Raw genomic sequence first — 27674 nt, 5'->3', positions numbered from 1 at the left:
GTTTATCCATTCGTCCACTGATGGACATTTGGGCCGTTTCAATCATTTGGCTCTTAAAAATAAAGCTGCTACAAACACGTGTGTCTAAGTCTCTGTGTGGACATTATGTTTTCATTTCTCTTGGGTAGATACTTAAGGATGGAATCGCCAGGTCATATGGTACTTCTACGTTAAGCTTTTTGAGAAACAAACTGTTTTCCACAGTGGCTGTACCATTTTACATTCCCACCAGTATGAAGGTTCCAATTTCTCCACATCCTCACCAATACCTGTTATTATCTGTCTTTTTGATTACAGCCACTCTAGTGGGTATGAAGTAGTATATCATTGTGGTTTTGATTTGCATTTCCTTAATGACCAGTGATGTTGAACACCTTTTCATGGGCTTATTGGTCATTTGTGTATGTTCTTTGGAGAAATGTCTATTCGAGTCCTTCGCCCAATTTGTAATTGTGTTGTCTTTAAGAGTTTTTCATGTATTCAGGATATTAAACCCTTATCGGATATATGATTTGAAAATATTTTCTCCCATTTTGTAGGTTGTCTTTTTCACATTCTTGATAGTGCCCTTTGGTGGACAAAATTTTTTAAATTTTTATAAAGTCCAATTTATCTATTTTTAATTTAATTAATTTTAATTTTGTTGCTAATGTTTTTGGTGACAAATCTGTGACTCCATTGCCAAATCCTATGTCATGAAGATTTATCCCTATGTTTTCTTCTAACAATTTTAGCCCTTATATTTAGGTTGTTGGTCTATTTTGAGTTAATTTTCCTACATGGTGGTGTACTCCAATGGTTGATTTTCTTATGTTGAACCACCCTTGCATTCCTGGGGTAAATCCCGCTTGGTCACGGTGTATAATCCTCTCAATGTGTCATTGGATTTGGTTTGCTGGTATTTTGTTGAGGATTTTTGTGTCTGTATTCATAAGGATACTGGTCTGTGGTTTTCTTGTGGTATCTTTGCTTGCTTTGGTATCAGGGTAATGTTGGCCTTATAGAATGTGTCAGGAAGTGTTCCTTCCTCTTCTATTGTTTGAAAGAGTTTGTATAGGATGAGTGTTAAAGCTTTAAATGTTTGGTAGAATTCACCAATGAGGCCTGTTTTGGTTTTTTTTTTCTTTTTTTTAAGTTGGGAGGTTTTTGATTACTGATTCAATCATCTCTTTACTTGTTCTAGATCTGTTCATGTTTTCTATTTCTTCTTGAGTCAGTTTTGGTAATTTCCGTGTTTCTAGGAACTTTTCCATTTCATCAAGACTAATTTGTTGGCATACAACTGCTTATAGTATTCTCTTATAATCCTTTAAATTTTTGTAAGGTTGGTGGTAACATCCTTGCTTTCGTTTCCAATTTTAGTTATGTCTGTTTTTTCTTAATGAGTCTAGCTAAAGATTTGTCAATTTTGTTGATCTTTTTAAAGAACCAACTATTGGTTTCATTGATTCTATTTTTTTTTTCTATTCTCTATTTCACTTAACTCTGCTCCAACCTTTATTATTTCTTTCCTTCTGTTGGCTTTAGGTGTAGTTTGTTCCTTTTTCTAGTTCCTCAAGGTGTAAAGTTAGGATGTTGATTTCAGAGATCCCTTTTTAATACAGGTGTTTAAAGCTATAAACTTAACTCTGACCACTGCTCTCACTGTATCCCAAAGGTTTGGTACGTTGGGGAGATTGGGATTGACATATACGCACTACTATATATAAAATAGATAACTAATAAGAACCTACTGTAAGGGAACTCTACTCAATACTCTGTAATGACCTACATGGGAACAGAATCTAGGAAACAGTGGATATGTATAACTAATTCACTTTGCTGTACAGCAGAAACTAACACAACATCGTAAATCCACTATACTCTGATAAAAATTAATAAAAAATAAAAAAAGCATATCGCAAGAAATATATGCAGAAAAAAAATTTAAATGGTACACTGTATTTCCCTTTTCATTCATCCCAAAGCATTTTCTAATCTCCCTAGTGATTTCTTCTTTAGCCCGTTGGTTAAGTGTGTTGTTCGATTTCCACATACTTGTAATATTATCAGTTTTCCTTCTGTTTTTGATTTCTAGCTTTATTCCATTTGGTCAAAGAAGATACTTTGTTTAATTCCAATCTTTAAAAATTTAGTGATAATTGTTTTATGGCCTAAAATATGATCTATCCTGCAGAATGTTCCAGGTACACTTGAGAAGAATGTGTATTCTGCTCTTGTTGGGTAGAGTACTCTGTATATGTCTTTTAGGTCTACCTGGTTTATAGTGTTGTTCAAGTCTTCTATTTCTTACATATGTATTGTCTAAGTGCTTTATCCGTTATTTAAAGTGGGATATAGAAGTCTCCACCTATTATTGTAGAACTGCCTGTTTCTCTTTTCAATTCTGTCAATGTTTCCTTCATATCTTATGGAGCTCTGTTGTTTGGTGTGTATATGTATATAATTGTTATAGCTTCTTGATGAACTGATCCTTTTATCAATTTTATTTGTCTCTGGGTCTAAATTGAGTCTCTTGTAAGCAGCATATAGTTAGATCATGTCTTTTTAAAATCCATTTTGCCAGTATCTGTCTTGTAATTGGTGAGTTTAACCCATTTACATGTAAAGTGATTACCGATAATGGAGAATTTTTTTCCTGCCATTGTGCTATTTGTTTTCTACATGTCATATCTCTTTTTTTCCTCAATTCCTCCAGTACAGCTTTCATTTGTGTTTGATGAACTATTTTCTAGTGTACCATGTTGATTCTCTCTTCATTTCCTTTTCTGTATCTTTTATTTTCTTAGTGGTTACCATGGCGATAGAGTTAACATCCTAAATTTATAACAATCTAGTTTGATCAACTTTTTCTTTTCCTTTTAAATAGACTATAATTTGAGAGCAGTTTTAGGTTCACAGCAAAGTTGAGCAGAAAGTACAGAGAACACCCATATACTGCCTGCCCCACCTCCTCTGCCTCAGACACACACAGCCTCTCCTACTATCAGCATCCCGCACCAGGGTGGTACACTGGTTGCAACTGACGAACCTACATGGATACCAAAGTCCAGAGTTTACATTAGGGTTCACTTTTTTTTTTTTTTTTTTTTTTGCGGTACGCAGGCCTCTCACTGTTGTGGCCTCTCCCGTTGCGGAGCACAGGCTCCGGACGCGCAGGCTCAGCGGCCATGGCTCACGGGCCCAGCCGCTCCGCGGCATGGGGGATCTTCCCGGACCGGGGCACGAACCCGTGTCCCCTGCATTGGCAGGCGGACTCTCAGCCACTGCGCCACCAGGGAAGCCCTAGGGTTCACTCTTGATGCCGTAAAGCCTATGGGTTTTGACAAATGTCTAATGAAATGTATCTACCATTATAGTATCATACAGAGTAGTTTCACTGTCCTAAAAATCCTCTGTGCTTCACATATTCATCCCTGCCCCCAACTCCTTCTGGTAACCACTGATCTTGATCACCCCTTTTTAACAATTATAATAGCCAATATTTATGGACTGCTTACTGCACAAAAAGGACCAGGTTATACACTTTCAACAGCCTTATGAATTTTCGATTTTACAGACTCTAGATCAAAGAAGTTATCAGTTACCCAAGGCCACGTAGCTACTAAGTGGCAGAGCCAGGATTCAGACTGTGTTTTTCAGGCTCCAGAGACAGCTTTCCATCGTTCACTCTGCTGTGTTAATGAAGATGAAGATGATGGTGACAGTGGTGGTGGCAGTAGTGGTGGAAATGGTAGTAATGATGGCATCTAACATTTATGGAAGTAGTGCTTACAGTGTGCCAGGCACCGTGCCAAGTGTCTTATCTATTCACTCTTCACACCTGCTCTGTGAAGTCGTTATTATATTTATTATTATTGCCATTTTATAGGCGAGCAAACTGAGGCTCAGGTTAGATAGCAATCTCCCTCAAATGCATAGAACCTACTAAGTAGAGGCTAGTGACTGTGACTGAAGACTTCGTTTTGCCTATCCGCCATCTCTCTCTAGGGCTGAAGATGGCAAAAACATAGGACAAGGTCTTTCCCAGAAAATTGGTTGGCTTGGTCTTTGAAGTTCAAAATCCAGGGACTTAGACTTGACGTTCCTGGGCTCTTTCTTTTCCAAGGACGCGTGAGGTGTGACAGCACTGCTCTCCCGTGGGCAGGGCAGACTCTCCCCTTGGCTGTCCAGCCTTAGTTATTGTCTTTCTTGTCACAGGAGGACTGACCCCAGGCTTCTGGGTACACAACCAGGGCTCAGAAATAGCCCCCTAATCGGCCTCATCAGCTTTGAAGGAGGCCGCTGCAGGAGGGGCCTAAGTAGGCCAACACTTTAACCCAGTTACATGAGGGCGGCTGTAATCCGGGCTGATCATGTCTTGCTAAGCTCCCTTGGGGGGTGGTGCGGGACGGGAATGTCCCAAAACTGCTTCCTGTGCCCAAGTATCCCTGGATCTCGCTGCAGACACCCCTTTCCCTTCTGGAAGAGCCTGGCCTCAAGGCTACAAGGGCCGAGCTTAATTAGAGTGGCTGCCAGGACTTGAGGGAAGGTTGGTGGCAATTTCCAACCACAGTGAATGTGCATGGCTTAGGCTACCCTAGGTGCTGCTTTTCCCCGAAAGGCCCACCGCCTAACTCTTGTTCCACCTTGTTAGACGAGGTGAGGAAGTCATCGTCTCCCTCTGCGTGGGCCAGACAGCCACTTACATCAACCCAGGGAGCTCAGGACAGGCTGCGCTCCCTTCCCCTGCCCCAGCCCTACCAGCTCATCTCTGGCAATGAGCAGCCCCGGGAGCTCCCCAGGGCAGCAGGCTAAGCCTTCTGGCCAGGCTCTGGTTGGGAAATAAAGAAACCAGAGCTGCCGGGGGCAGCTGGCCTGGCTTGTGTGGCTCCCTCCCTGTCAGTTGGCACGGTGGGCTTCCCTGCGCAGGTGCACTCGGCTTCCTTTCTCTCACGTCCCACGGAACATCTGCCCCAAGAGACAGCCCAACAAAGGGGGCTCCCTCTGGTCAGGAAGCGGAAAGCTCGCCTGGCCTGGGTGGATGCCGGCAGGGAAGAAAGAGAGGATGGAGTGTTAGAAGGAGACGACATGCTAAAAGTTTAGAAGTTTTTTCGAACGGCTGTTCTCTACCAGGAGGGTGACTCTCGTGGAGAAGAGGAAGAATCAAAGTTAACAATGACGGCCCTTCAGTGACTCTAAGACACCTCAGATTGGAAGATGTCTGTTATTTTATGTACTGCTGAAAAAGAAAAAAATAAGTTGCCGATTCAATTGTCATGCCGCTGACTGGTAAGGTGCCTCTCAAATTTGGAGATTTTTTTTAACACCTTTGTTGGAGTAGAATTGCTTTACAGTGGTGTGTTAGTTTCTGCTTTAGAACAAAGTGAATCAGCTATGCATATACGTACATCCCCATATCTCCTCCCTCTTGCGTCTCCCTCCCACCCTCGCTATCCAACTTTGGAGATATTAAAATCTTCTTTAAAAAGTGTCTTAGAGTCAATGAAATACAGAAAAATGCCTTAAATCTGAGGTTAGCGCCTCTCTCACACACCTCGACCACACAGGGTACAGGAAGGCGCAGCGTGTGAGTGTAGTCAAAACCCCGACCAACTCCTGTGCTCGGAGAACAAGCCTAGTAACCACGCTCTCTGGAAATAGGACCCCCTTACGTTGGATAGGACTTCGCAGTTTATAAAGCCCTCTCACACCCATTTATCTCACTGGATGTCTCCCACTGCCCCGGAGTTCAGAGAGGTCTGACTTTGTCAAGCACACCTGGGACCTAAGAGCGGACGGAGAGCTGGGACCACGGGCCCCATCTGCTGAGTCCTACCGCAAGGCTTTTCCAACGACTACAGGACCACTATCTCAGAGAGGGTAGAGACAGACTAGTGAGGGTGGAATTAAGTGGCTTTTAAACGCTTTTCCCAATGAAACTATTTACAGAGCCTCAGTGTACGAAGTGGAATAAAATTGGAGTTGTTTTGGGTGAAGCAAGGGGAAAGGCTGGAACCTCACCCACTCTGTACCACCAGCCCTGCAGGTCCTCAAGTTGGCTGCCATCCAAGCCATCCCGTTGGAAACCCATGGAAACCCACGATGGCGACCCTACCAGCAACAAATCCCTCTGTACCTGCTGCCCTTGCACGGAACGAGGCCCTTCCACCTCCCTCCTCACCCTAAGGAGACCTGGCTGGTTTATAGCTCAGACACCTCCCCAGACTCCCTGAAGCTCTGAGGAACAATCTGGAGTAAGGGGCCTTCAACTCTCTTGGTAACATTCTTTTCTCAAAGCTGGACTTAGATATTATTCTTCATACCTTTGGGTATGTCTTAAAATTTTCATGAAAAAACGGCACTTGGTGTAGATGGGCACGTCAAAGAGATGACTTCCAACCTGGAAGCTTAAAGTCAAAACAAAATCAAGCAGGAAGTTTGCTTTGAATTATGAGCTGGGGTGAGGCCTGGGCACTGAGTCTTTGTAAAGCTCCTCAGGTGATGCTAATATGCAGGAAAATTTGCAAGCCCCTGTATCAGCGGCATCCTGTCATCTCCAACACTCTGGAAATCTGAGGGAGGCCCCTCCATTCTCAGAGGGAGAAAAACTGGAGAGCCCAGGGTCTTTCTAAAAATGTAAGGAGACTGGGGACTCTTGGCGACTAGGGAAGGAGCAGCTGAAGGGACAGGACAGCAGGCAGCACCTCTTACTGGTCCCTGGATGGAGAGGGAAGCGGGAGGGGAAAGGCGGCGGAGACCAGGGAGAACCAGCGGCTGGAGCAGTGGTACAGCTGGGGATGGGTCGTTGGAAAGGAGAAAGCCGACGCGGCCCATGCTATTGGCTCTGTCGCCTATCAGAGCTTTGTTAAGGAAGCATCTACCCTCCTTGCTATGACCTGCTGTGTAGTGAGACTCCGAGGCCACCGGCCGGCTGCGATGCGGGCAGAGCCCCACTGAAGCTAGGAAGTCAGCTGTGGAGGGCAGAGCCCTTCGGGTCATCCATCAGCAACAGGAGTAGCCTTCGCTACTGCCTTCCTGGGAGACGCTTCAGCCCCTCCGTCGCACAGCTCAGACACCCCAGATATGCAGTGGAGATGCTAGGCGAACGCTGACTGGGAGAGAGGCAGGTACAGGCAGTAACAGAGACTCCTTGACTTTGGACTAGGCCAGCCTTACTGGTTGCCAAGGTTAGTAAACCACATGGCCTTTGAGTAAGCCACTGCATTTGTCAGCCTGACATCTGTGGATCTCTGTCCCCCCACTGGCCTTGGCAAACCAGGACAAGGGGAAAACTCGCTGGGGGATCAGGTTGTAACCATCAGCTGCTCCCTACGCCTCAGGGGGGTAGGTGACACATTCCATGGGCTGGTGGGGCTCTTGCCACGTAAACACCAGCCCTGCCTGTGTGCCCCGGGGAGTGGAAGGGGGACCCTGGAGGGGATAAACAGCTACCAGGGATGCAGAAAAGCAGCTGGCTGCCTCACCCACACCCCGCCCAGAGGTCTAGCGAAGGGGCAGGCGGAACAGATGCTGTCTCTGTTCTCTTTCCTCACAACACGCCTCCTCACCCTGGATCCCAGCTACCCAGGGTCCCGCAGAGAAGGAGGATGGAGGCCCACCGGCTGGAGCTCGAGGTGCCCGGGCCATCAAAGGCACGGGGCCCCATGCAGGAGAACTCAGGGGATGAGCGACAGCTTGTGTGGCCTCCCACCATTTTGCAGGACTCTGGGATAAGAGCATCGTTCACCGAACACCTTCCAAGGACCAGGTCCTGGGCCAGGGGCTAAAGGATGCATCAGACCCCTCTCTGCCCTCAAAGAGCTCAACGTCTACAGAGGGAGACAGCGCCCTGATGACTTCCTAGGAGGCCAATGGGGGCCCCGGAGTGAGCACCGGGGAGCCGAGTGGAGGGGTACCTAATGCATACTGGGGCCCAGGGAAGACTGCGTACAGGAGCTGATACTTGAGCTGAGACCTCCGGACAAGCAGGGAGAGCGGGGTAGCCGAGAAAACAGCGCGAAGAACGAGACAAAGCAGCGAGAGACGGCAGGGCACGAACAAGTGGAGCTCAGTATGGCTGGGGCAAAGGGTCTGCTACGGATGGGTCTTTGTGGGACGTGAGGGTGAGGAGATGTCTACAAGCCCCCGCGGGAGTGAGGCGGTCAGGTCTCCACTGGAAACTATTGCCTGCAGTAGAGGGTACAGACTGGAGCAGAGACCTTCAGCAGGGGCAGATGCACGAGCCCAGGGGACAGGGGGCCTTGGCCTAGGTCTTTCTGAAATGGGAGACACACAGAAAGGCCACGGGACCAACCTGCCGCACGTCCTTCCGGCAGCCTCTCCCCCCAGGGCCAGCCTTTGCCTGGCCCCTTGTAGCCCCATCCCGTTTACTTGTAGGCCTTTCAGCCGTGCTCTGCTCTGCGGCTCACCAGGGTCAGGTTTGCTGGCCACAGAAGAAAAGATGGGCTTGACCCCCTGCCTCGGCAGTCGTGGGGCCCGCCCTCCTCTCTCTCGCCTTCCACCTCACTGCCTGGTTCTCCCGTTCCCCTCAGGCCTGGGGGCCCTGGGCGAGGGTCTGCCCGGTCATGCCAGCACCCAGACAGGCAGCAGAGTCCAGGGGAGAGTGCTGAGCACCGAGGCGCTGGAGCCTCACCAAACTGGCTTCCCAGGCCAACTCTTCCACTGATTGATTAGATCTGAGCCTCAGCTTTCTCCGTTTCTGCCTGTTCCACAGGGACAGCATGAGCAATCAGCTCGCCGTGTTTCTGAGGGGATTACATCCTGTAATGCATGTGGAGGGACCTAGCACCATGCCTGGCCCACGGCTGTAGCTATAGCTTTCCTGATGGAGAAGCTGGGGTCACAAGCCAACGAGTGACTTGCCCAAGCTGGTGGTTTTGTGGCCCAGGATGGCAGGGCCCAGCCTCTCCGATAACCTGGGTGCCCAACTACCGGCCAATGAGGAAATCCACCTGCACTGGGGACCGCTATGCCTAGCTGTGTCCCTTCTAGAAGCAGCCACAGCGGCAAAAGTCTGAGTAGGGCCTCTGTCTGGTGTAAAGGCGGGCTGGGCTGATCACAGTCACCACGGGCTGCTCAGTGGGGAGCCCTGGACAGCCGGGTCCGACTGTTCCCCAGGGGCAGGGTTACCTCCACATGGGACGGTCTGAGCTGTGTCAGCCTCGCACCTCTGCTGAACAGAGCCCGCCCTCAGGAAACCTGGGATGAGGGAGCCTGATCACGTCTGGTTTTAGAGCTGCCACCCCTAGCTCAGTCCTCCAGCCTGGCCCAGCGCACATGGGGCCCCGCGAGCCCAGCAGATGCCCCCAGCAGACAAGCCCTGCTAAGAGCACAAGGCCTGCTCGGTCCCTGGCAGCACTAGTGGAAGCAGGCAGCAGCGTGGGGGGATTCGAGGCCGCACGTCCGGCCACGCGACTCCCAGGGCAGAGCTGTGCTGAGTGCGCCAGCTGCCCCTTGGTGGTCCTCCACGGCCTGGACGACCATCGGCCCCTTTTGTCTACTTTTCAAAGCAGAAGCCCTACTGAGAGGGTTCTGAGAAGCAAGGCCAAGACTCCTGGGTTCTCATAAACCTTTTAATAGCAGTAAATGAAGGAAACATTTAACAGTGAGTCCCATGGTGAGGGTTCCTTTTCATTCAAGGATCTTCAACAACAGAAACACCTCAGACTAAAATTCAGAGTGCTAAGTACACAAATTAATGACCATTTATTTCCAAAGGTGACTGCAGAAACCACTGTGGTACAATCAAAAGGTTTTACAAAACAGAGAAAACATTACAAAATGCCCCAAGAGGCAAGCAAACTGGTAGGGGCACAGAGCACCCAAGAACCAGCTTGGCAAAAATACTCATTCTGCAGCTGTTTAGGGGAATCACAAAGACCGGTTCTAAAGGGAGCCGCTGCGGGGGCGGGGGCCAGGGAGGGGTGTGCCCAGCGCATAGCAATCCCACCCTGGGAATGAGGAAGGACCGGGGTCGGGGCGACGACAGAGGCACTGCCAATTTCCCGGCAGAAAGAATTACAAGTCGGACTATCTTATTCTCTCTACCACAGTAACACCAATAGAGATGAAGAATTCCTCCAAATACAATACAACACTGACACTGAAAGAAAGCAGGTTTCCAAAACAACAGCTCAGCTTGAAATGACTTTTCTTGTTGTGTTTGTTTCGTGCCACGAGTAGCAAACCAGTGTACAAAAATGTCACAAGAGCAGCAACAAGCGACTAGGTTTTCCTGAGCTCAAGTGGCTCACTCTATATACAGAAGAGGAAGGTTCGCTCCCTCTCATGGACCCTACCCACCCCCACCCCCCAGAGGGCGGGGCAGGGTGTGCAGTGAGGACGCCCCTTCCCGGTAGTCCAAGGAGCATGCGAGGGCCTGCAGGACAGACGTCCTCCCTTATGCCTGGCTCCCGATTTACCAAAACCAGCACCGGTGTCTTGTCTTGTAGGGGCCACACTGGCCCTTCTTCTCCCTTCGCCCGCCTCCCCATCTCCCCTTCAGATGACTCGGGATCAACACGTACACATCCATGGAAGTCTTTTTCTGGCCAAGGGAGGGGGAGGAAGGGTCTTCTGCCAGCCTCCCCCTAACACCAGCGCGCAGAGACGTGCTGACAACCTGCTCTCCGAGGGCAGCTGTGCCCGCTCCGCTAAACACTGGGCCCCGACGCCCCACACGCCCTGGCCACGCTGCAAGCAGCTTCTGTGAATGCTGAGAAGTCCCAGGAGAAAGGGAGAAGGTTGACTTCGGGGGACAGAAGCTGTGGCTTCCTCACAAGCTGACAGAGGAACACATCACTGGGCCTCCGGGAAGAAGATAGGCCAGATCATCTTTGGTGTACAGAAGCAAATACCACGGGGAATGGAGAAGAGATGGGGGCCCACAAGCAGGCATGACCATCTGTTATTCTGAGCTGATGTCCCAAGTTGGCCAGCTGAACACACTGATCTCACTGGGCCAATCCTTAGCCAGGGCTACCTGGGGGCTGGAGGGAACACTCCTTTGCCTTCCCGGGGCCACTTTAAAAGAAACTGTCCACTTCCACAAACACACGGAGCTCTCACATGCTGGCCAATGGCACATGGAAACTTGGCCAGGATGGCTGGGGAAGCCCCTTGGCACCGCCAGGAAAGCACAGGGGACGTGCCGGGCAGCCCGGGCCCACTGCTGCAGGGGCCACCCTCCAAGGCAGGCCGCCGAGGGTCTGGCCAGGTAACCTCTCCGCATGGGCCTGGCCCAAGGAAAGAGTCAGGTAGAGACCAATTCAGACGCCCGCTGCTGCCCAACACCTCCAACGCAGGCCATGACTCCCTGTGCAACCTGGGACGGGACTTGCTCTCTGTTCCTTCCCCCTACATGTTTCCGAGCCAACCAGAAGCCCTGTATCTCCCCTTCTCATCCCCCTCCCCCAGACAGGTGCACCTGCCTCTGACCTGGCCCAGCCAGGCACGTAGCTTCCACTTTCTTCTTTCCCTCTAAGCAGCTGAAAGCTGCCAGCCAGCGTGGCGAACTTTGAGAGGCACGCCAGTGCAAGGGAAGCTCGAGCTGACTAGCACCCCGCACCAGGCCATGGAGACACGGAGGAAGAGGCCAAGGGGCACTGAGGTCTTGCCTCATCAGCCACGCCTACACGCAGCCAGTGGGCGGGGCAAATCCAGCCCCTCAAGAGCTGCCTCTTCCGGAGGGCAACCCAGGGCTGAGAGGCACTAAGAAAAATTCGGCCAAACCCTCAAAGATGGCAGAAAATGAAGGTCACGCATCTTGAGGAGCTCACGGGTTCCCCCTTCCTGCAACCCCACACCCTGGGGATTGATGACCTCACTGCCAGCGTACCTCTGCAAAGGGATGGGCCCCGCCGTGGTTGCTTCCCTGGGCCTCGCCTTGCTAGGAGAGACTTCTCCATCCTGCTGCCTCCTGTAGGTCCACTTGCTAAAATCATGACCACTGAGTCCCTGAAACTCAATCTAGGTCTGACACAGTAACACCTGAAATATTGAATGGGCCCAGGGCAACTGGGCTGCCTAGAGTGGGAGAGGGAGTGGGGGGGGCTCATCAGAGGAGGTCCCAGAAATATCTTTTCTGTTATTAAGTAATCTATTCTTAGTAAGAGCCAACAGGGAGCCAGCAAGTGGTACCACCTCCTTCTTGAGGTCCATGTATGACTGAGGCTGCCTTGCAACAAAAGGTCTCCCTTTCAGAGCACTTGAACCTCCACCCATGGGGACCTGATTTTTTGGTACCTCCCTTTCAACCCAGACGTGGGCTTTCGGGCTGGGGAGCATGTGATGTCCCCCACCCCCATGCTAAACAATTCATCTCTGAGTCTGGCCGCAGTGACGACACCTGGCCCGAGGGAAACAGCACTGCAGGATCTGTATGTTCCCAAACCTAGGATGCCGAGACATGCTGCAAAACCACGAGACGGATCGACAGGTGTCCCTCCAGAGACAGGCCCTGATTCAAGGATGCTCCGAACTCAAACATCCAAAAGCAAATGGACAGACGAATACACAGAACTCCAAGAGCCAGAAAACCCAACTCTAGCTCATCCTTCCCTGAAGCTGCCTTTAAAAGAGAGAGAGAGAACATTTAAGGGGCACTCAAAATTAAAACGTCATCTATTATCAACATTAAACTAAAAGCAAGCATATGATTCAGATCACAGTTTTCTCAAGTTACCACGGCTTTTGACTCATTTCTACACTCACTTCTGATTGGGATATGGGTCAGTTCTCAGCTCTCAAGCAGAATTTACCCAAGGTCCTGCCTAGCATTAGCTGTGGACATTTCAACCTTGCGCACTTTGGATTTGCCATTGCAATAGTGGAATCTAGCCCCTGGGCTGGGTAGCGCCCCACACCTCCCACCTCTGGCAGCATCCTGGAGGGAGTGGCTGGTTGGCCGCTTGCTTTGAGTCATGGGACACCAGTGGGAAGAATCTGGCCAGCTCTCTTTTGGCCATGAGCTGGGAAATCCCTTGGCTCTCGGCTTGCCGCTGGTATAGGAACAAGGCCTCAGTCCTCTTATGGTGAGGGCTGTGCTGGAGACAAAAGGGGACCCCAGCATAAGCCTGGAGGTCCCTGGCAGTGGAGAAATGAAACACAGCCCAATCTCATCGCTTCGATGCCAAAAGAACTACTGCTTGTTGTTCCCTTTCTCCTCAACCAGATGTTGTTAAAGCAGCAACTAGCAGAGTGAAAGCCACTGACTACTGTCTCGCCATTTAAGGCCACGAGGAGCAGGGAGAGAGCGGCAAAGGGAAGGAGGAAACGTGCGGCCCTCGGCACTACAGCCCATACTCCAGCACTACCGCCCAGGCTCCAGGACTACCGCCCAGGCTCCAGCACTACCGCCCAGGCTCCAGGACTACAGCCCAGGCTGCAGGACTACCGCCCAGGCTCCAGAACTACCGCCCAGGCTCCAGCACTACCGCCCAGGCTCCAGCACTACAGCCCTGGCTCCAGGACTACAGCCCAGGCTCCAGCACTACCGCCCAGGCTCCAGCACTACCGCCCAGGCTGCAGCACTACAGCCCAGGCTCCAGGAGCCGTCCTGGGGGAAGAGCCGGGGAAGGAAGAGTGGTGGAAGAAAGGGACAGAGAGGAAGGAAAAAGAAACACACCAAACGTCCTCCTGCCCTCTCCCATGATGTCATCAAGAGCTGGGTGTCCTCCAAGTGGAGTCAGGACTTGTTTCCTCAGGGGCAGAAGAAAAAAAAAACCCCAAAACAAAACAAAACAAAACAACACAAGCACCTTCAGTCTATTTTCTTGGCTGGAAGCCGGAGCAAATCCAGCAGATATTTACACAAGGGCCCAGCCATGTATGAGAACAGGATGACCAGCTTCCCGTGGGTCATGGTCATGAGAGTCTGGTGTCCCGAGGCCCAGATGCGATACCAGGGGCCGTAGAATGGGTCTGAGATGGCCGGACACAGCATGTTGTTCAAATTCACTTCGGTGACCTGCAGGGACAAGGGAGGTAGAGTGAGCGTTCACCATCCTTAGGCTTTCTCTGGCTTCTGCCAGTTCAGCCGTGTCTACCTCATGGGGACTAGACAAGGAGGGATTGTCAAATCCCCACCTGTTCATAGTGGGATCTTTCTCCCCTAGGTTTTCTGAGTGGGTCAAGGCTAGAGCCCTTTGGAGGTGACGGGGGAGGCCGTCCAGTGGAAAAGCTGGTCGGTTTTGCTCAGTCTTGCCTTCCAGTTGGGCCCAGTGCCCGTTGCCATTCCTAAGCATTTACTGGGTGCCTAGACCCGGAGGGGTGTCATGGGATAAAGGCAGTCCGCGGCACGGCCCCTGCCTGCATCAAGGTGGGGTGATCGGTCTACCACGTGTGACCTCAAAACAGACGGTGCTCACCAGCTCTTGCCCACCACGGGATCTGAGGGGTGTACAGGACGGGGGCTGAGTTCTCAGAGAAGATTTCACGAGGGCAGTGACACCTGAATGGACTCATGAAGGATGGATGGGGGTCATGGCGAGAAATGGAGTGAACGGAGCCTTCCCTGTAGGAGGCCCAGAGGTGACACCGAGCACGGTACGTATGGTGACGTGAGCACACCGACTCCTCTGGAATCGAGGAGTCCCAGTGGACAGCAGGTGTGAAGGTCATACTGCTTCCTCCCTAGAGAACAGGAAGCATTCATGCTATTGGCAAGGAGCTCCAACTAGCCCCCAGGCCAACCAGAGCAGAGCAACACGCCGGGATGGGGAAGACAAAATGACTGAGTGCTTCAACAAAGGCGCTGGTGACATCGGTTACACGCCCTAGTCCTGCCAGGTCCACGCGGCTAACGCTACATTAGTGCCGCTCGCACGCAAAACCCGGCATGCCGCTCCAGCCTCGAGCACGGCCACGGCCCCTGCCTTCCAAAGCCCTTCAAGCGCGTTCTCCTTAAAGACAAGTCCTCACCACCTCTCGGGGTCGGGGTTGCGGGCCTGGGCCGTGTCACGGAGGGTGGAGAGCGCACTGCACTCGAGAATGAGGTGACTCACCCAGAGCAGTGGCAAGGCCAGGACTCGAACTTGGGTCTCCCGACCCCAGCCCCAGCCCCAAGCTCTTGCTACTCACTTCGCCACCACTAGACACACCGCCCACGCACTCAGCGATCCTGGGCTCTGGAAAACTCGACTACTGAACATCCCAGAATGCCACGGGGGTCACCCGACACCACACTTTCACTGGACACACAGCTCAGGGCCCGGTAGTAGACCCAGAATGGACCCGAGGTCAGAAGCCTCCCCCAGGCCCAGGGCCAGGGCTAGCATCCTGCCTCGCATGGGGTCCACAGCAAACCACTTTCCAGCGCAGCTCTCTAGCTCCGATCCAAGCGGCCGTGAGTGAAGGGCCTCCTTGCCTCCCCAGGGGTGAAAGGCACAGTCATTACTGAAGGATTCAGAAAACTCTTCGGAGAGGCCAAGGCTGTGGATCGTAAATCAGGAGCCCAGACACAACACTCTGACAGCCTGGCCTTTGGCATCTTGTATTTTCAAAACAAAACGATACACCAGCGCCAACCAGGATTATCAAGATTTATGAAGAACGCCAAACAGAAGGGATAGAAGGGGATAGAACCAAACTTACCAGGCCCAGGATCTGCAAGACGCTGAAGTGATAAAAGAACATGAGGCCAGTCGAGAGAAGGGCCCAGCGGAAACTGCTGAGGGGCTCCGGGGTATAAGCACCTGGGGGGAAAGTGGAGACAGTGAGACAGCGCGTTTGGTGACCCTCTTCTCCTCCCTTGTCCCACGAGGGTGCGGGCGCTGCGGCCACAGCTACCGCCTGCTGTTTACCCCCTTCTGCTGCCCTGCGACGGCTGCTCGAGAGACAGCCCAAACCGATGAGCTGGGTACTCCTATCACCCCTTCCAAAGTCTGTTCTGCCATGTAATGCCGGGGCCATTACAAAGAGGGATTTTTTTTTTTTTTTTACTGTTGTTATAAAAGTAATACAGTCGGCCCTCTGTATCTGCGGGTTCCACATCCACGGGTTCCACTAACCGGATCGGTCCGTGGTCAGTTGAACTTGTGGATACGGAGTCCACGGATCCGGACGGCCGACTGTACTACCCCGTTTTCTATAAGGGGCTTGGTCAGCCTCGGATTTTGGTACCCGCAGGGGTCCTGGAACCAGTCCCCCTCGGACACTGAGGGATGACTGCACGTGCTCACTAAAGGAAACTTAGAAAATGTTAAAAGGTAGAAATGAGATGGAGGAAACGAAGAAAAACACCCCCAGCGCTCTACTGAATGTGACCACTGCTAGCACGTGGGTGTGTCTCCTTGGTTCCTGTATGCCTTGGGGGCTTCTTTTCTTTCCTCTTTTGATTACTAATCGGAATTTTACTGTATATATAATTGTATAGCCTTCATGTCCACATTTATTTTAATCATTCCCTCATGTTCCTAAAGAGAAACGTCACCGAGCAAGTACGGCATGGTGGTCGAGACGTCACACAGATGTGGTTTCAAACCTGGATTCTACCACTTACTGGCCGTGTGTGACCCTGGAAAAGGTGTTTCAACTCCCCGAACCTCAGCTTACTTGTCTGTAAAATGGGGCTACTTCTGAGAGTTGTTGCGCCATTTCCCAACCATTAGACAACCCTCTCCCCTTGGAACAGCAAGAATGATGTATTTTCCCTCTATCGGCACTCAGGAACTCCTATCCCGGTAGGCTTGGATGTATTCTAGACGCTGCAGGGCAGGGGTGTGGCTTATAGGACGCTACGGGTGCGTGCATCCATGGGGGTGCTCCGGAATGGAAGGAACCTGGAACCCTCTACCTCAAGCAAGTAGGTGGCGACAGGACATCCTGGAGTAGTGTTTTCCCAAGTCAGTCTTTCACAGATTCATCCATTCATTCACCAGTTATTAGGCACCTATCATATTCCAAGCCCTGCGCCAAACTTTGGGGAAAGGAACATAAAGAAGACGGGCTCCCTGCGGCCTCAGATGCGCGATCCGGCAGACGAGGCAGACAAGCCACTAACAATGAGAACCGGTATGATGGGTGTGATGACCCAGGTCTGTGCCGCGCGTTAGGGGGCGGGCGGGGAGACTGATTTTTGGTGCAGGGGGCACCGAGCAGAGTCCTAAAGGACAAATGGGACTAAAAGAGAGGCCTAGGCATTCCAGAGCAGCAGCCTGCAGGAAGGCAGACATCCGTGGGAACGAGCCAATTCACAGAACTATGGGGAAGAGTTGAGACCACAGGGGAATAGGACTCAGAGGTTGGCAGGGCTAGGCTGCTCCCAGCTGGGCCAGGTAGGACCTTAGGAGCCCGGCTGAGGGCTTTGGGCTTCATCTTGTGCCACAGGGTCATGACCCTAGATGCCTCAAACCTCAGGCAGGCAGGTAACTGGGAGCAGGGGGGTGACCAGTCAACAGGGATGCTGGAGATGGGCCAACTGGGAAGCCCAGGCCCCTTCTGAAGAGGTCAGCCGCCACTCAGTTCCACCCCATCATTGCCCTACGGGGACGTGGGCCCAGAGTTGCCAGTGTTTTCACTCTTGCAAGAGAAGCCAGAAATGGGAACTTTCATATGGAATTTCCTGATTTTTAAACGTTGGCAAATCATTCAGATTGTTTTAAGAACGCTCAACGGACCACACGAAACATGTCTTCTTGGATGGCTTTCAGCTCATTGGTGGCCAGCTTCGAGCTCTGCCGCAGAGCCACAGCAAGCGGCGGAGGGGTCTGAAGCGGGAAAGTGATGCGATCAGACGTGCGCTTGAGAAAGATCTGCCTGGCCGGGGTGCGGGGTGTGGGCTGGAGCAGAGAGCGTCAAGGTGGGGGACTGAGACAGAGACTGCTTCAGGAACCCGATGACAGAGGAGGATGGATAGCTTTGAAGACAACGGCGGTGGCCCTGGGTTCTAGCTTTGCATCACTGGGTGGATGACGCCGTTTACTGAGATGGAGAAGAGAGGAAAAGGCAGATTTGGGACAGAAGGTGGAGAAAGGAGGCCAATGTTAGACATGTTGAAGTTGAGGTGTCCGTGAACTCTGGGAAATGCAGCGTGACGGGTAACAGTGTGGGCACTGGAGCCGGGCAGACACAGGTTCTCAAATCCTGGCTCTTGTCGCTTATCGACCTCAGGGCCTTGGGCAAGCCTCAGTATCTCTTGAACTCAGTTTCCCTCATCTGCAGAATGGGGTGCCGCCGCCTACTTCACAAGGTCGTCGGGTAGATAAGATCATTTAAGCCATGACTGGAGTGCCATATCTGGGATCTAAGAGATGCTGATTATTTTCATTATTATATGAATCACAAACTCAGTGAAAAGGACGGGGCCGAGCGTCCATATATAGGTGTCATCAGCACAGGACAGTAACTGAAATCACAGGAGCATATGCAGACCGAGTGAGGAAGAAGGTCAGAGGCAGAACAACAAGGAACACCACGGTGGGGAGTGTCGAGGGAAGGAGAGGAGTGAGATGGGGGTGACGGAAGCCCCCCGGGTCTTCTGGGGGGAGAAGCTCAGGCTTGCTCTGTGAACAAGAGGCAGGCTCACCGCACATCTGAGTCAGACGGCCCTTTGCAGGGACTGGACTCATCCGTCCACTTTGTAGATGGACAAACTGAGGCTGGGAGATGGGCAGTGACACAGCCAAAGTCAACAGCAGAGCACTGGGCTCTCAGACACAATGCCAAAGGACTCACTGCTCAGTGCCCCCGCTGCCACTTGTCACAGACCTCCAGCACACCACGTCGTACCAGCTCTTTGTCTATCTACCGGTCTAGACGAGCGCCTCGGGTCGAGGACTGCGTGGGATTCGTTTCTGTGTTCCTAGCAGATATCTAGCACAGAACTTGGAATGCGCTTATACTGTGTGCACTTTCCTGTCTGCTGGATGAGTGGGAATTGGGTACCATGTTGTCACCCTGACTGCTGGGGACGTAAAGGGGAAGAGGGCACCTGGAGGACCGACAGGTGCTTAGAGCCCTGAGCAGTTTTCCCCAGGTGTCCCTTCCCTCCAGCCTCTGCTTGGCTCCCCCTGGTGGCAGCAGGGCAGTAGTGACAGACCCCACGGGCCTGGTGGTGGCTGCAGGGGGAAAAAAGGACCGGGCGGGGGGGGGGGGGAATATCCTCCGCCAGACTTCGGCAGCCCTCCCCCACCCTCCCCTGAAGCCCCTGAACCCTGTCCTGCCCTATACATGGGGGGAAAGGAACGCCCAGGCACTGCCAAGGGGCTCTCAGTGCTCTCACTGCAACCTCAGGACCATTCATTCTGTGTTACATCACCCGTCCCACGTCGAGACGATTAGTTCTCTGAGGGAGGGGCCGTTTCTGATCACCTCTTCACCTCCAGCACCGGCTGCACGGTGGGCACTCAAAAAATCATCACTGCTTGGGAAATGAACGGGACAGGCTTTCTGGAGCACCTGTAACACTATAACCCTTTGGCTCGACAATGCTACTTTGAGGACTACCGTCCAATACCTCAAACACCCAACACATGGCCCTTATTTGCACAAAGATATTTACACCTGCACTACCCACTATACTGAAACACTGGAAACAAACCAATTGGGGAGATAAGTTAAGTAAACTCTGGTACCTCAGTATTGTGCAACAGTCCACTGCCATTCAAATAACAACCAGACAAACTATATACCTGTGTGGCCAAGTCCCTGGCTCGTGATGGCAAGTGTAAATGACAGAACACCAAACAGTACATCAGTGATGGAAAATACAGCTTAGTGGTTTAAAACAAAGGCCTTGGGGTCAGACAGCCTTGGGTTTGAGTCCTGCCTCTGCCACCGCCTAGAGGGGTGACCTTGGGCAAACTGTGCCACCCCTCTAAGCCTGTTTCCTGTAGCAACGTCTATCTCTCGGGGCTGCTGAGTGGAATAAGAGATATAAAAAAAGTAAATACACCAGCTAGCCTGGCATACAGATGGCCGCTATTTTTATCATGGCAACCACAGCCATCCAACGTCTCATAGAAGACTGGAAGACGACAAGGAATCTCGTAAAGAGGTGATCTTTTTCTGTGAAGGGGGACTTTGTGGTTGCCTCTGCCTTTTCACTGCTGTTGCTTCTTTTCATTGCAAAGGTGATCAAATATTCAATCTCTTTGAAAAAATAGAGACAAAAAAGAAAGCACCATGAGAACAGATGACCCAGTCTACCCAGATATATGCAAATTGTATGCAAACGCACATCATTCTTTTTTTATATACCTGGATGTGGCCCTTGGGAAAATCTCAGTGAAAAACCAGTTTTCTTTTAAGAGAAAATAGAAACTTAAGCACTTTCAGAAAAATTAAACACATAAAACTTTTCTTTTTTACTTTAAGAAAAAAATAAATGTGACATTTTCTGCTAGCATCTTCTACCCCAGGAGGATAGAAGCATTTCAGCTCTAAAGGTAGGGGGAAACCGAGATAATAGCTTTTTCTGAAATTGATTTCTGCCAGAAGGAAGTTTTATGAGTGCTGGGAGAGACATCAACTGTGCCACCGACAGCCAAGACTGATCCCCAGAGGCCTCTCCCAAGGGCCCTTTCTCTCATCCTCTAATCCCACCTGGGAAGGGCTTACACTGAGGAGATGAGACTGGGCAGGATGGCATCCTATTCTCCAATCTCCTTCCTGCTCCCTTCAAGTCATTCACTTTTACATATTACCCATTCGTTCAACACGGACTGGCTGCACGCTGGGCAGACTCCATGCTAGACAGTGGGGAGATGGAGGCCAAGACAGGCCGTGCCCTTCAGAACTACCCTGCAGCTTACCCGTGAGCAATGAGATGGTGTGATGAGGTAAGCGCACTAAGTAATGGAGACACTGAGGAAGGGGAGCTGAAGAACATGACAGTTTGGGTGAGTTTTGAAGAATAAGAAGGAGATGGCAGCAGGAGCTTAAAGGAAGGAAAGGACATTCCGGGCGGCAGAGTACAGCCTGGGAAAAGACGTGGAGGCATGAAACAGCATGCCATTTGCATGTAATCCCAAGCAGGTCTGTGTAACTGGAGCATCAAGTGGGAGGGGACACGTGCCCAGAGATGAAGCTGGAGAGACCGGCTCAGGTCATGAAGAGCCTTGTCTGCCGTGCCCGGGACCTTGGCCTTTATCCTCTTCACAACGAGAAGCCATTGAGAGGTTTGAAACAGGGGAGTGCAAGGTCAGGTTTCTGTTTCAGCTAGCTCGACTGCTCTGGCAGCAGTGTGGGTGATGGACAGGAGAGGGATAAGGTTGAACACCAGTTCGGATGCTGCTGCAGAAATGGATGACTTGGCAATTCGTAGGACACAGAGGAGGCACCTAGGGTGACTCCCAGGTCTATGAGTTCAGTGACTGAGAGGTTGAGGGTGTGCTGACACTGAATGCCTATTGGATACCCACACGGACGTCTCCAATTGGCTGTGCAAGTCCAGGTCTAGAGCTCAGAAGAGGGAGATGTCCCAGAAACAGAGCTTTGGGGTATGGATAAGATCAACACGGAAGAGTCCACAGAATGAGATTAAAGGACCAAGGACAGAGCCTGCAATTTACATTTAAATGGGTTAAGATGAAATAAAATTAGAAATCTGGTTCCTCAGTAGCCCATCACATTTCAAATGCTCGATAACCACACACAGCTAGTGGCTACCATATTGGACAGGGCGGAGAAATAACACTTCCCATCATCACGGAAAACTCCACTGGGAACACGCTTCTTTGTAGAGGTACAGTAAAGACAGATACTTCCACTGGGTTTGGCAACATGCTGGTCACTGGTGATCTTTGCTGTAGCAATTTCGGGAAAGTAGCGATGCAGGAGCTGGGTTGTAAACAACTGAAGAAAAGCTTTCCAGGTGCACAAGGTAAGGAAGGGAATGCCAGGAAAAGGGAACAGGATATGCAAAGTCACAGAGAAAGCATTAGCCGAATTCCCAATGTTTCGATCACTTCTCTGAACGTTCCCTTCATCCTTTATGCTCTTCCCTGACCTACCTCTCCCCCACAAGGAAACTGCTTCATCTCTAGCCCTCTGAAGTAGTCACTGGTTTATTTTCCCCCTGGGCCCAGGGAGAGTAGGGAACTTCTTTCTTTGCATCGCTATTTCCAACCCACTACCCTTCCGTTTCACAGTTGTCTACAGACTGTGGGTCATGGTCCTTAATATTCCTCAGGGCTCTTAGTACCTGGCTCGGTACCTTTCTCTCCAAAAATACCCCCATCTTATCTCTTGATCTTTTCAACATATGCCTAACATGAACCCTCCAGTACCCTGGCCTCTCAGCTCCCTGGCCACCTCTCCTCAATGATTTCGTCCCCGTCTCACTTCAGCCAGTCGTTCTCAAGCTTGTGCCTGAGACCTTATAATTATGAATATCTACAGCCGCTCGTTAAGTCAAGCATTCCCTCTTCATCCACCACTTCTGTCTTTCCAGCTGACCCCCTCTAACCCTGACCCCAACACTTCTTTGACCCCCCCTGGAATCTGTGATCCATTGGTCCTCCCATCTTTCTTGCTGTCCCTCATGGTTCCCTCTTCTCTCCTTCAATTCCATTGCCCATCACTCAAATCATCCCTGGCATATACCTTTGACTTCATGGCATCTCTCATTAGCCCCGTACTTATCTTGAAAAAACCCCCAGCCCTGGTTAAGTCCCAATCTCCTCCCCCGCCTTGCCTGCACCTACACAGTTGAACACGGCTGGAGAAAAACATCTGTGCTGACTGTTCTCACATCAGATTCGTGATGACAAACCTCAAGTACATCTTTCATGTTGCCAGACAGTCATACTGCACTTCCCCAGCCCGTTCACTCTCTCAGACCACAATTTAATAATTGTCTTCTGTCTTCTCAGATCTTCAACACTTCTATCCCATCCTCACTCTCAGATGATGACCCTGATTCCTACTTCACTGACAAAAAAGGAATCAAAAACTTCCAGGTAACCACTTATCTGCATCGGTGCCCAATGTGCTCTGCCTTCACCCTGTTCCCATGGATGAACTGCCCAAGACCCCAGCCAAGGCAGGCCTTCCCTTTTGTATCCCAATCCCATCCGCTCTCACCTACTCAATATCGCTCCAGAAACGGTTTCCTCTTTCTCTTACGTCGAGGAGTTCTTCTCCTCTACTGGATTATTCCCATTAGCATATAAACTAAACATACTGTAACAGCTTCCATTCTAAAACAAACACACACACACTTAACCTCACTTCGCCCCTGCAAGCACCTCATCCTCTGCTCATCTGCACAGCAAAACTCCTTGAGGGAAATGTCTACACCTGCCCTGTCTAACATGGTAGCCACTTCCATACGTGGCTGTTTAACACTGAGATGAGCTACTAGTGTAAACTACACTACTGTATTTCAAAGGATATAAAATATCCTGGTAATAATTTTATATTAATTATTTGGGGGTGATAATATTTTACATATAGTGGGTTAAATATCAGATATATTATTAAAATTAATTTCACCCATTTCTTTTACCTTTTTTTTAGTGTGACTACCAGGACATTTGAAATTACATATGTGGCTTACATGTTTTTATTGGACAGCACTTGTCTATATTCCGCTGTCTACAATTCCTCTCTTCCCATTCTCTCTCAACACGAGCTAATCAGGCTTCCGTGCCTACCTCCCCACCCCTCCCTCCACCAAATCAGCTCCCATCAAGGCCACAAATAACCTTTTCATTGCTAAATCCAGTGGCCAATTCCCAGGCCTCATCTTATGCACCCTTTCTGTCTTGAAACGTTCTTCACTTGGCTTCTGGGATGCTGCTGTCTTAGTTCTCCTCCTGCCTCACAGCCTGCTTCTTCTCGGTCTCCTTTACTGCTTCCTCCTCATCTCCTTGAGCGCTAAATGATGGAGAGGATCAGCCTGCAGAACTCAGAGCTTTTCTCCTCTCTAAATACTTTCATTCCCTAGGTGATTTCAACCAATCTCACGGCTTTAACACAATCGGCGTGCTGATGACTCCAACATTTACATCTCAGCCTGGACCTCTGCCCTGAACTCCGGGCTCGCATAGCTCACAGTCTACTCAATATCTGTACGTGGATATCTAAGCAGGCATCTCATTCTTAAACCCAGCTTTTGATTTTGGCTCCTATGGTAGATTGTTACAGTACTGGCTCCCAGTGAATCACACCTTCCCAGTATCCACACCCTTATGTATTCCTCTCCCAGGATGATTTGGCCATGTGGCCCATCTGGCTCAGCCAGGGAACTTGCTTTGGTCAATGGGACTTCATCAAAAAGATGCAATCAGAGGCTTCATAAGCTCTTATGAATTGGGGCTTGCCCTCTTGGAATGCTGCCCTGAGATCCCCATGCCATGAAAGGCCTTGTGGACAGAGAGGCCCAGCTATCCCAGCTGTCCCAGTTGAATCCAGGCAGGACCAGTAAGCAGAAAAAAAAATGTCTTAGCTCAGGCAGCCATAACAAAATACCATAAGCTGGGTGGCTTAAACAACAGAAACTTATTTTTCATAGTTCTGGAGGCTGGGAAGTCCAAGATCAAGGTACTGGTAGACTTGGGTGTTGGGTGAGAACCCACGTCCTTGTCCATAGACAGACATCTTTTTGCCATGTTCTCACATGGTAGAACGCGCTAGGGAACTCTATGGTCTCTTCTTATAAGGGCACTAACCCCATTCACAAAAGCCCCACCCCCATGACCTCATCCAACCCTAATCCAACCCAAAGACCCTACCTCCAAACATCATCACATGGGGGTGGTGGTGGTGGTTAGGACTTCAACATAGGAATTTCAGGGGAGGAGACAAACATTCAGTCCATGACAAAGAATGACCCAGTCAACCGACACAACTGTGAAAAATAAGAAGTCATTGTTTTAAGCTACTGAGTTTTGGGGATGTTATACAACATTAGATAACTGAAAGAGCACTTCCTCCCCCGACCCTCCAAAAAAGCAATAAACAAGCACAAAACCCCTTCTCCTAGTCTTCCTTATCTCAATAAATGGTAATTCATTTAAGTTACTAAGGTCAAAAACCTTAGAGTCATCCCTGACTCCTCTCTGTCACATCCCACATCTGATCCATCAGCAAATCCTGCTGGCTGTGCCTTCAGCATGTATCCAGAATCCAATGGCATTTCTCTGCCGCTACTGTTAGTACCCAAGCCCAAGCCACTAGCATCTCCTTCCTCTTTTATTGCAAACATTACTTATAGGTGTCCCTGTTTCTATCCTGTGCCCGTACAGTCTAATTTCAGCACAGCAACTGGGTGACCCCTTGAAAGATTAACTCAGATCATGTCAGTCCTCTGCTCAAAAGCTTCCAATGGCCTCCCATCTCCCTAAAAAGAAAATGTCAAGTCCTTACAGTGGTCTATGAGGCCCTATATATGAGCTGCCCCTCACCTCTATCCCCTCTCTGACTTCATCTGCTACCACTTTCCCCTTCCTTCACATGGCTCTAGACACGCTGACATACTTGCTATTGCTAGAACATTCTAGAAACACTTCTGTCTCAGGGTCTTCACACTCGTTATTTTCTCTGCTTGGCATATTCTTCCCCCAGATATCCAGCAGCCGACAAGCCTTCGCTCAGATGTCACATTCTCAGCGAGGCCTTCCTTTACTCTCTCCTCCGATTCTGCAACACTATACCCGTTGCCCTGCTTTTTCTCTTCCTTTATACACTTAACATCATCTGACTTACTCTCTATTTTACTTATTTCTATGTACTTATTTCTTTACTGTCTCCTGCCACAAAAGAATATAAGCTCCATGAAAGCAAAACTATATCCGCTTTACTCGCTGCTTTATCCCCAGCAGGTGCCTGACACAAAGGAGGGGTTCAATACATACTTGTTGAAAGAATGAATTGAGCAGCCCAGTATGTTCAAGAACTTTATACAGTTCAGTAGCAGTGGACTATCACGTGGGAGAAAGGGATAAACAAGAGACGAGGGCCAGTTCTTTAAGAAGACTGTTTGCAACATTAGATATTTTGGACTTTACAAATCGTCTTGAGATCTTGTTAAAAGGTGGGTTCTGATGCAGTAGGTCTGGGGTGGGGGCCAGAGCGTCTGCATTTCTAACTAGCTCCCAGGTGCTGCTGGTCCTCCGACCACACTTCACATTGTAAGGGACAGAGCTCCCCATCTGGCTGCTGATCGAAATAGGGCAAGACTAGAGGCAGGGAGACCAGTGTTGAGGCTCTTGTAGTAGACCAAGTCAGGGATGATCAGATATGAACTAAATAGAATAGGAGTGGTAGGAATGAATCTGAGAAATGATCAGGAGGTCAGATTGACTGGATGCGGTGGGAGTGGTGAAGAGCCAATGGTTATGTTAACATTTCTGGCCCGGGTAATGAGTGAGTGGTGGTACCACTCAGCGGGAATGGGGAGCATCGGAGAAGGTGCAGGGTTGGGTATGGGGGGAGAATGACAAGTCTAGTTCCTGACAACAATGCCATCCCATCTTTGGTGTCCTCTAAATGAGACACCCTCATTTACCCGGAAGACAGAGCTCTGGGGGGTGCAAGCCCAACATGACCCCAGATGTGTGATTTCCCATCCTCAGCTGTTGGGTGCAGGCCCAAGTCAGGCTGCTTTTCTTCCAGGCATTGGATCAAATGAACTGTACCCTCTAGTCTGCTTAATGTATAAGGCTGTCCCAAGCTGGGTGTCCATGTGGAAGGTCCACCTGGTTGACCTTCTATCCTGAGGGGCTGGAGAGCCCACTCAGGCCAGGCTTCACCCTCAAACTGCCTAGTGGAGGCTGACTGGGCCACCCAGCCTACGTCTAAGGCAACGTAAAGACCCACCTTCATCCATGAGGATCAGAGAGCCAGCCCTCTGCCCAAAGCACACAGAGTGAGGACCCTGAGCTCGCAGAGGCTCCAAGAGGTAGACCTGGCCTAGCAAACAAGCACTGGAGTCCAGAGACCCAGGTCCCAGCTTCTGCTCTTCTCAAGTTGCTGTGTGACCACCTGTGTGGATCAAAATCCCTCTGTGCGTCAGAGTCCTGCTGGCAGGGAATTCTCAGGCTCTCTGCTCCTTGCAGGAGCACTGTAGGGATAGAAGAGCTAAAGGAGCACAGAGATACTCTAGGGAAAAGTGCTACTAAACATAACCCGCCCCGTGCCTCACACACGTTCTACAGTTAGTACTTGCTGGGTCTCTGGTGAGCTTTCAGCAAGGGGTAACCAGCTCTTGGATCGTTTGAGGCAGTGAGGCTAAACTTTCAGTCTGTACCAGAATCCCCTGGCGGGTGGCTCTCAAGCATGAGCTGGCATCAGAATCCCCTGGAGGGCTTGTTAAAAGGCATCTTTGCCGGGTCCCACCCAAGAGTTTCTGATTCAGTAAGTCTGAAGGGGGGCCTAGAATCAGGAATCTGAGAATTTGCGTTTCTAACAGGTTCCCCGGTTAGGCTGCTGCCGCTGGTCCAAGGACCAGACTTTGAGAACCCTTGCCCTAGAGAACCTATGGAAAATGCAGATTCCTGGGCCCTGCACCAGAGACTAGAATCCAGGAGATCTGGGTGGACCCCGGAATTTCCATCTTAGGAACAAGCACCTCAGGTGATCGATGCTAGGTCCTCCAACCACACTGCCTTAGGGGGAATTCTGGAGTTGCAAGAGGTACCAAGAGGTTCGGGGAAAGCTACCGGTACAGGGGCAGATACTGCTCCTTGAATTAATTAATTCCCTGCTCCCACAAAGCACTCCTGAGCTCC

At 50.4% G+C, this 27674-nt stretch overlaps 1 protein-coding gene across 16 annotated transcripts in view; it reads right to left on the bottom strand.

Moving 5' to 3' along the window:
- The window catches only part of TMEM164 (transmembrane protein 164), a 177843-nt gene that overhangs the window by 7274 nt on the left and 142895 nt on the right, over positions 1-27674 (bottom strand). For 10 of the 16 annotated variants that reach the window (XM_027089526.1, XM_027089523.1, XM_027089524.1 and 7 more), the window contains 2 exons: positions 15595-15695; positions 9562-13969 (listed from right to left, as the gene is read on the bottom strand). In XM_027089526.1, coding sequence (XP_026945327.1) covers positions 13763-13969; positions 15595-15695 — 308 coding nt within the window. In that variant the 3' untranslated portion in view covers positions 9562-13762. Of the gene's footprint in view, positions 1-9561; positions 13970-15592; positions 15696-27674 lie in introns of those variants that run through there. The other 6 variants (XR_003429311.1, XR_003429310.1, XR_003429308.1 and 3 more) reach the window with 3 other exon arrangements.

Source organism: Aethalodelphis obliquidens, unplaced genomic scaffold (assembly GCF_003676395.1).
Source record: "Aethalodelphis obliquidens isolate GAN/ISIS:26980383/991018 unplaced genomic scaffold, ASM367639v1 scaffold66, whole genome shotgun sequence".
Taxonomy (NCBI): domain Eukaryota; kingdom Metazoa; phylum Chordata; class Mammalia; order Artiodactyla; family Delphinidae; genus Aethalodelphis; species Aethalodelphis obliquidens.
This window is presented reverse-complemented; position numbering and strand designations above follow the sequence as displayed.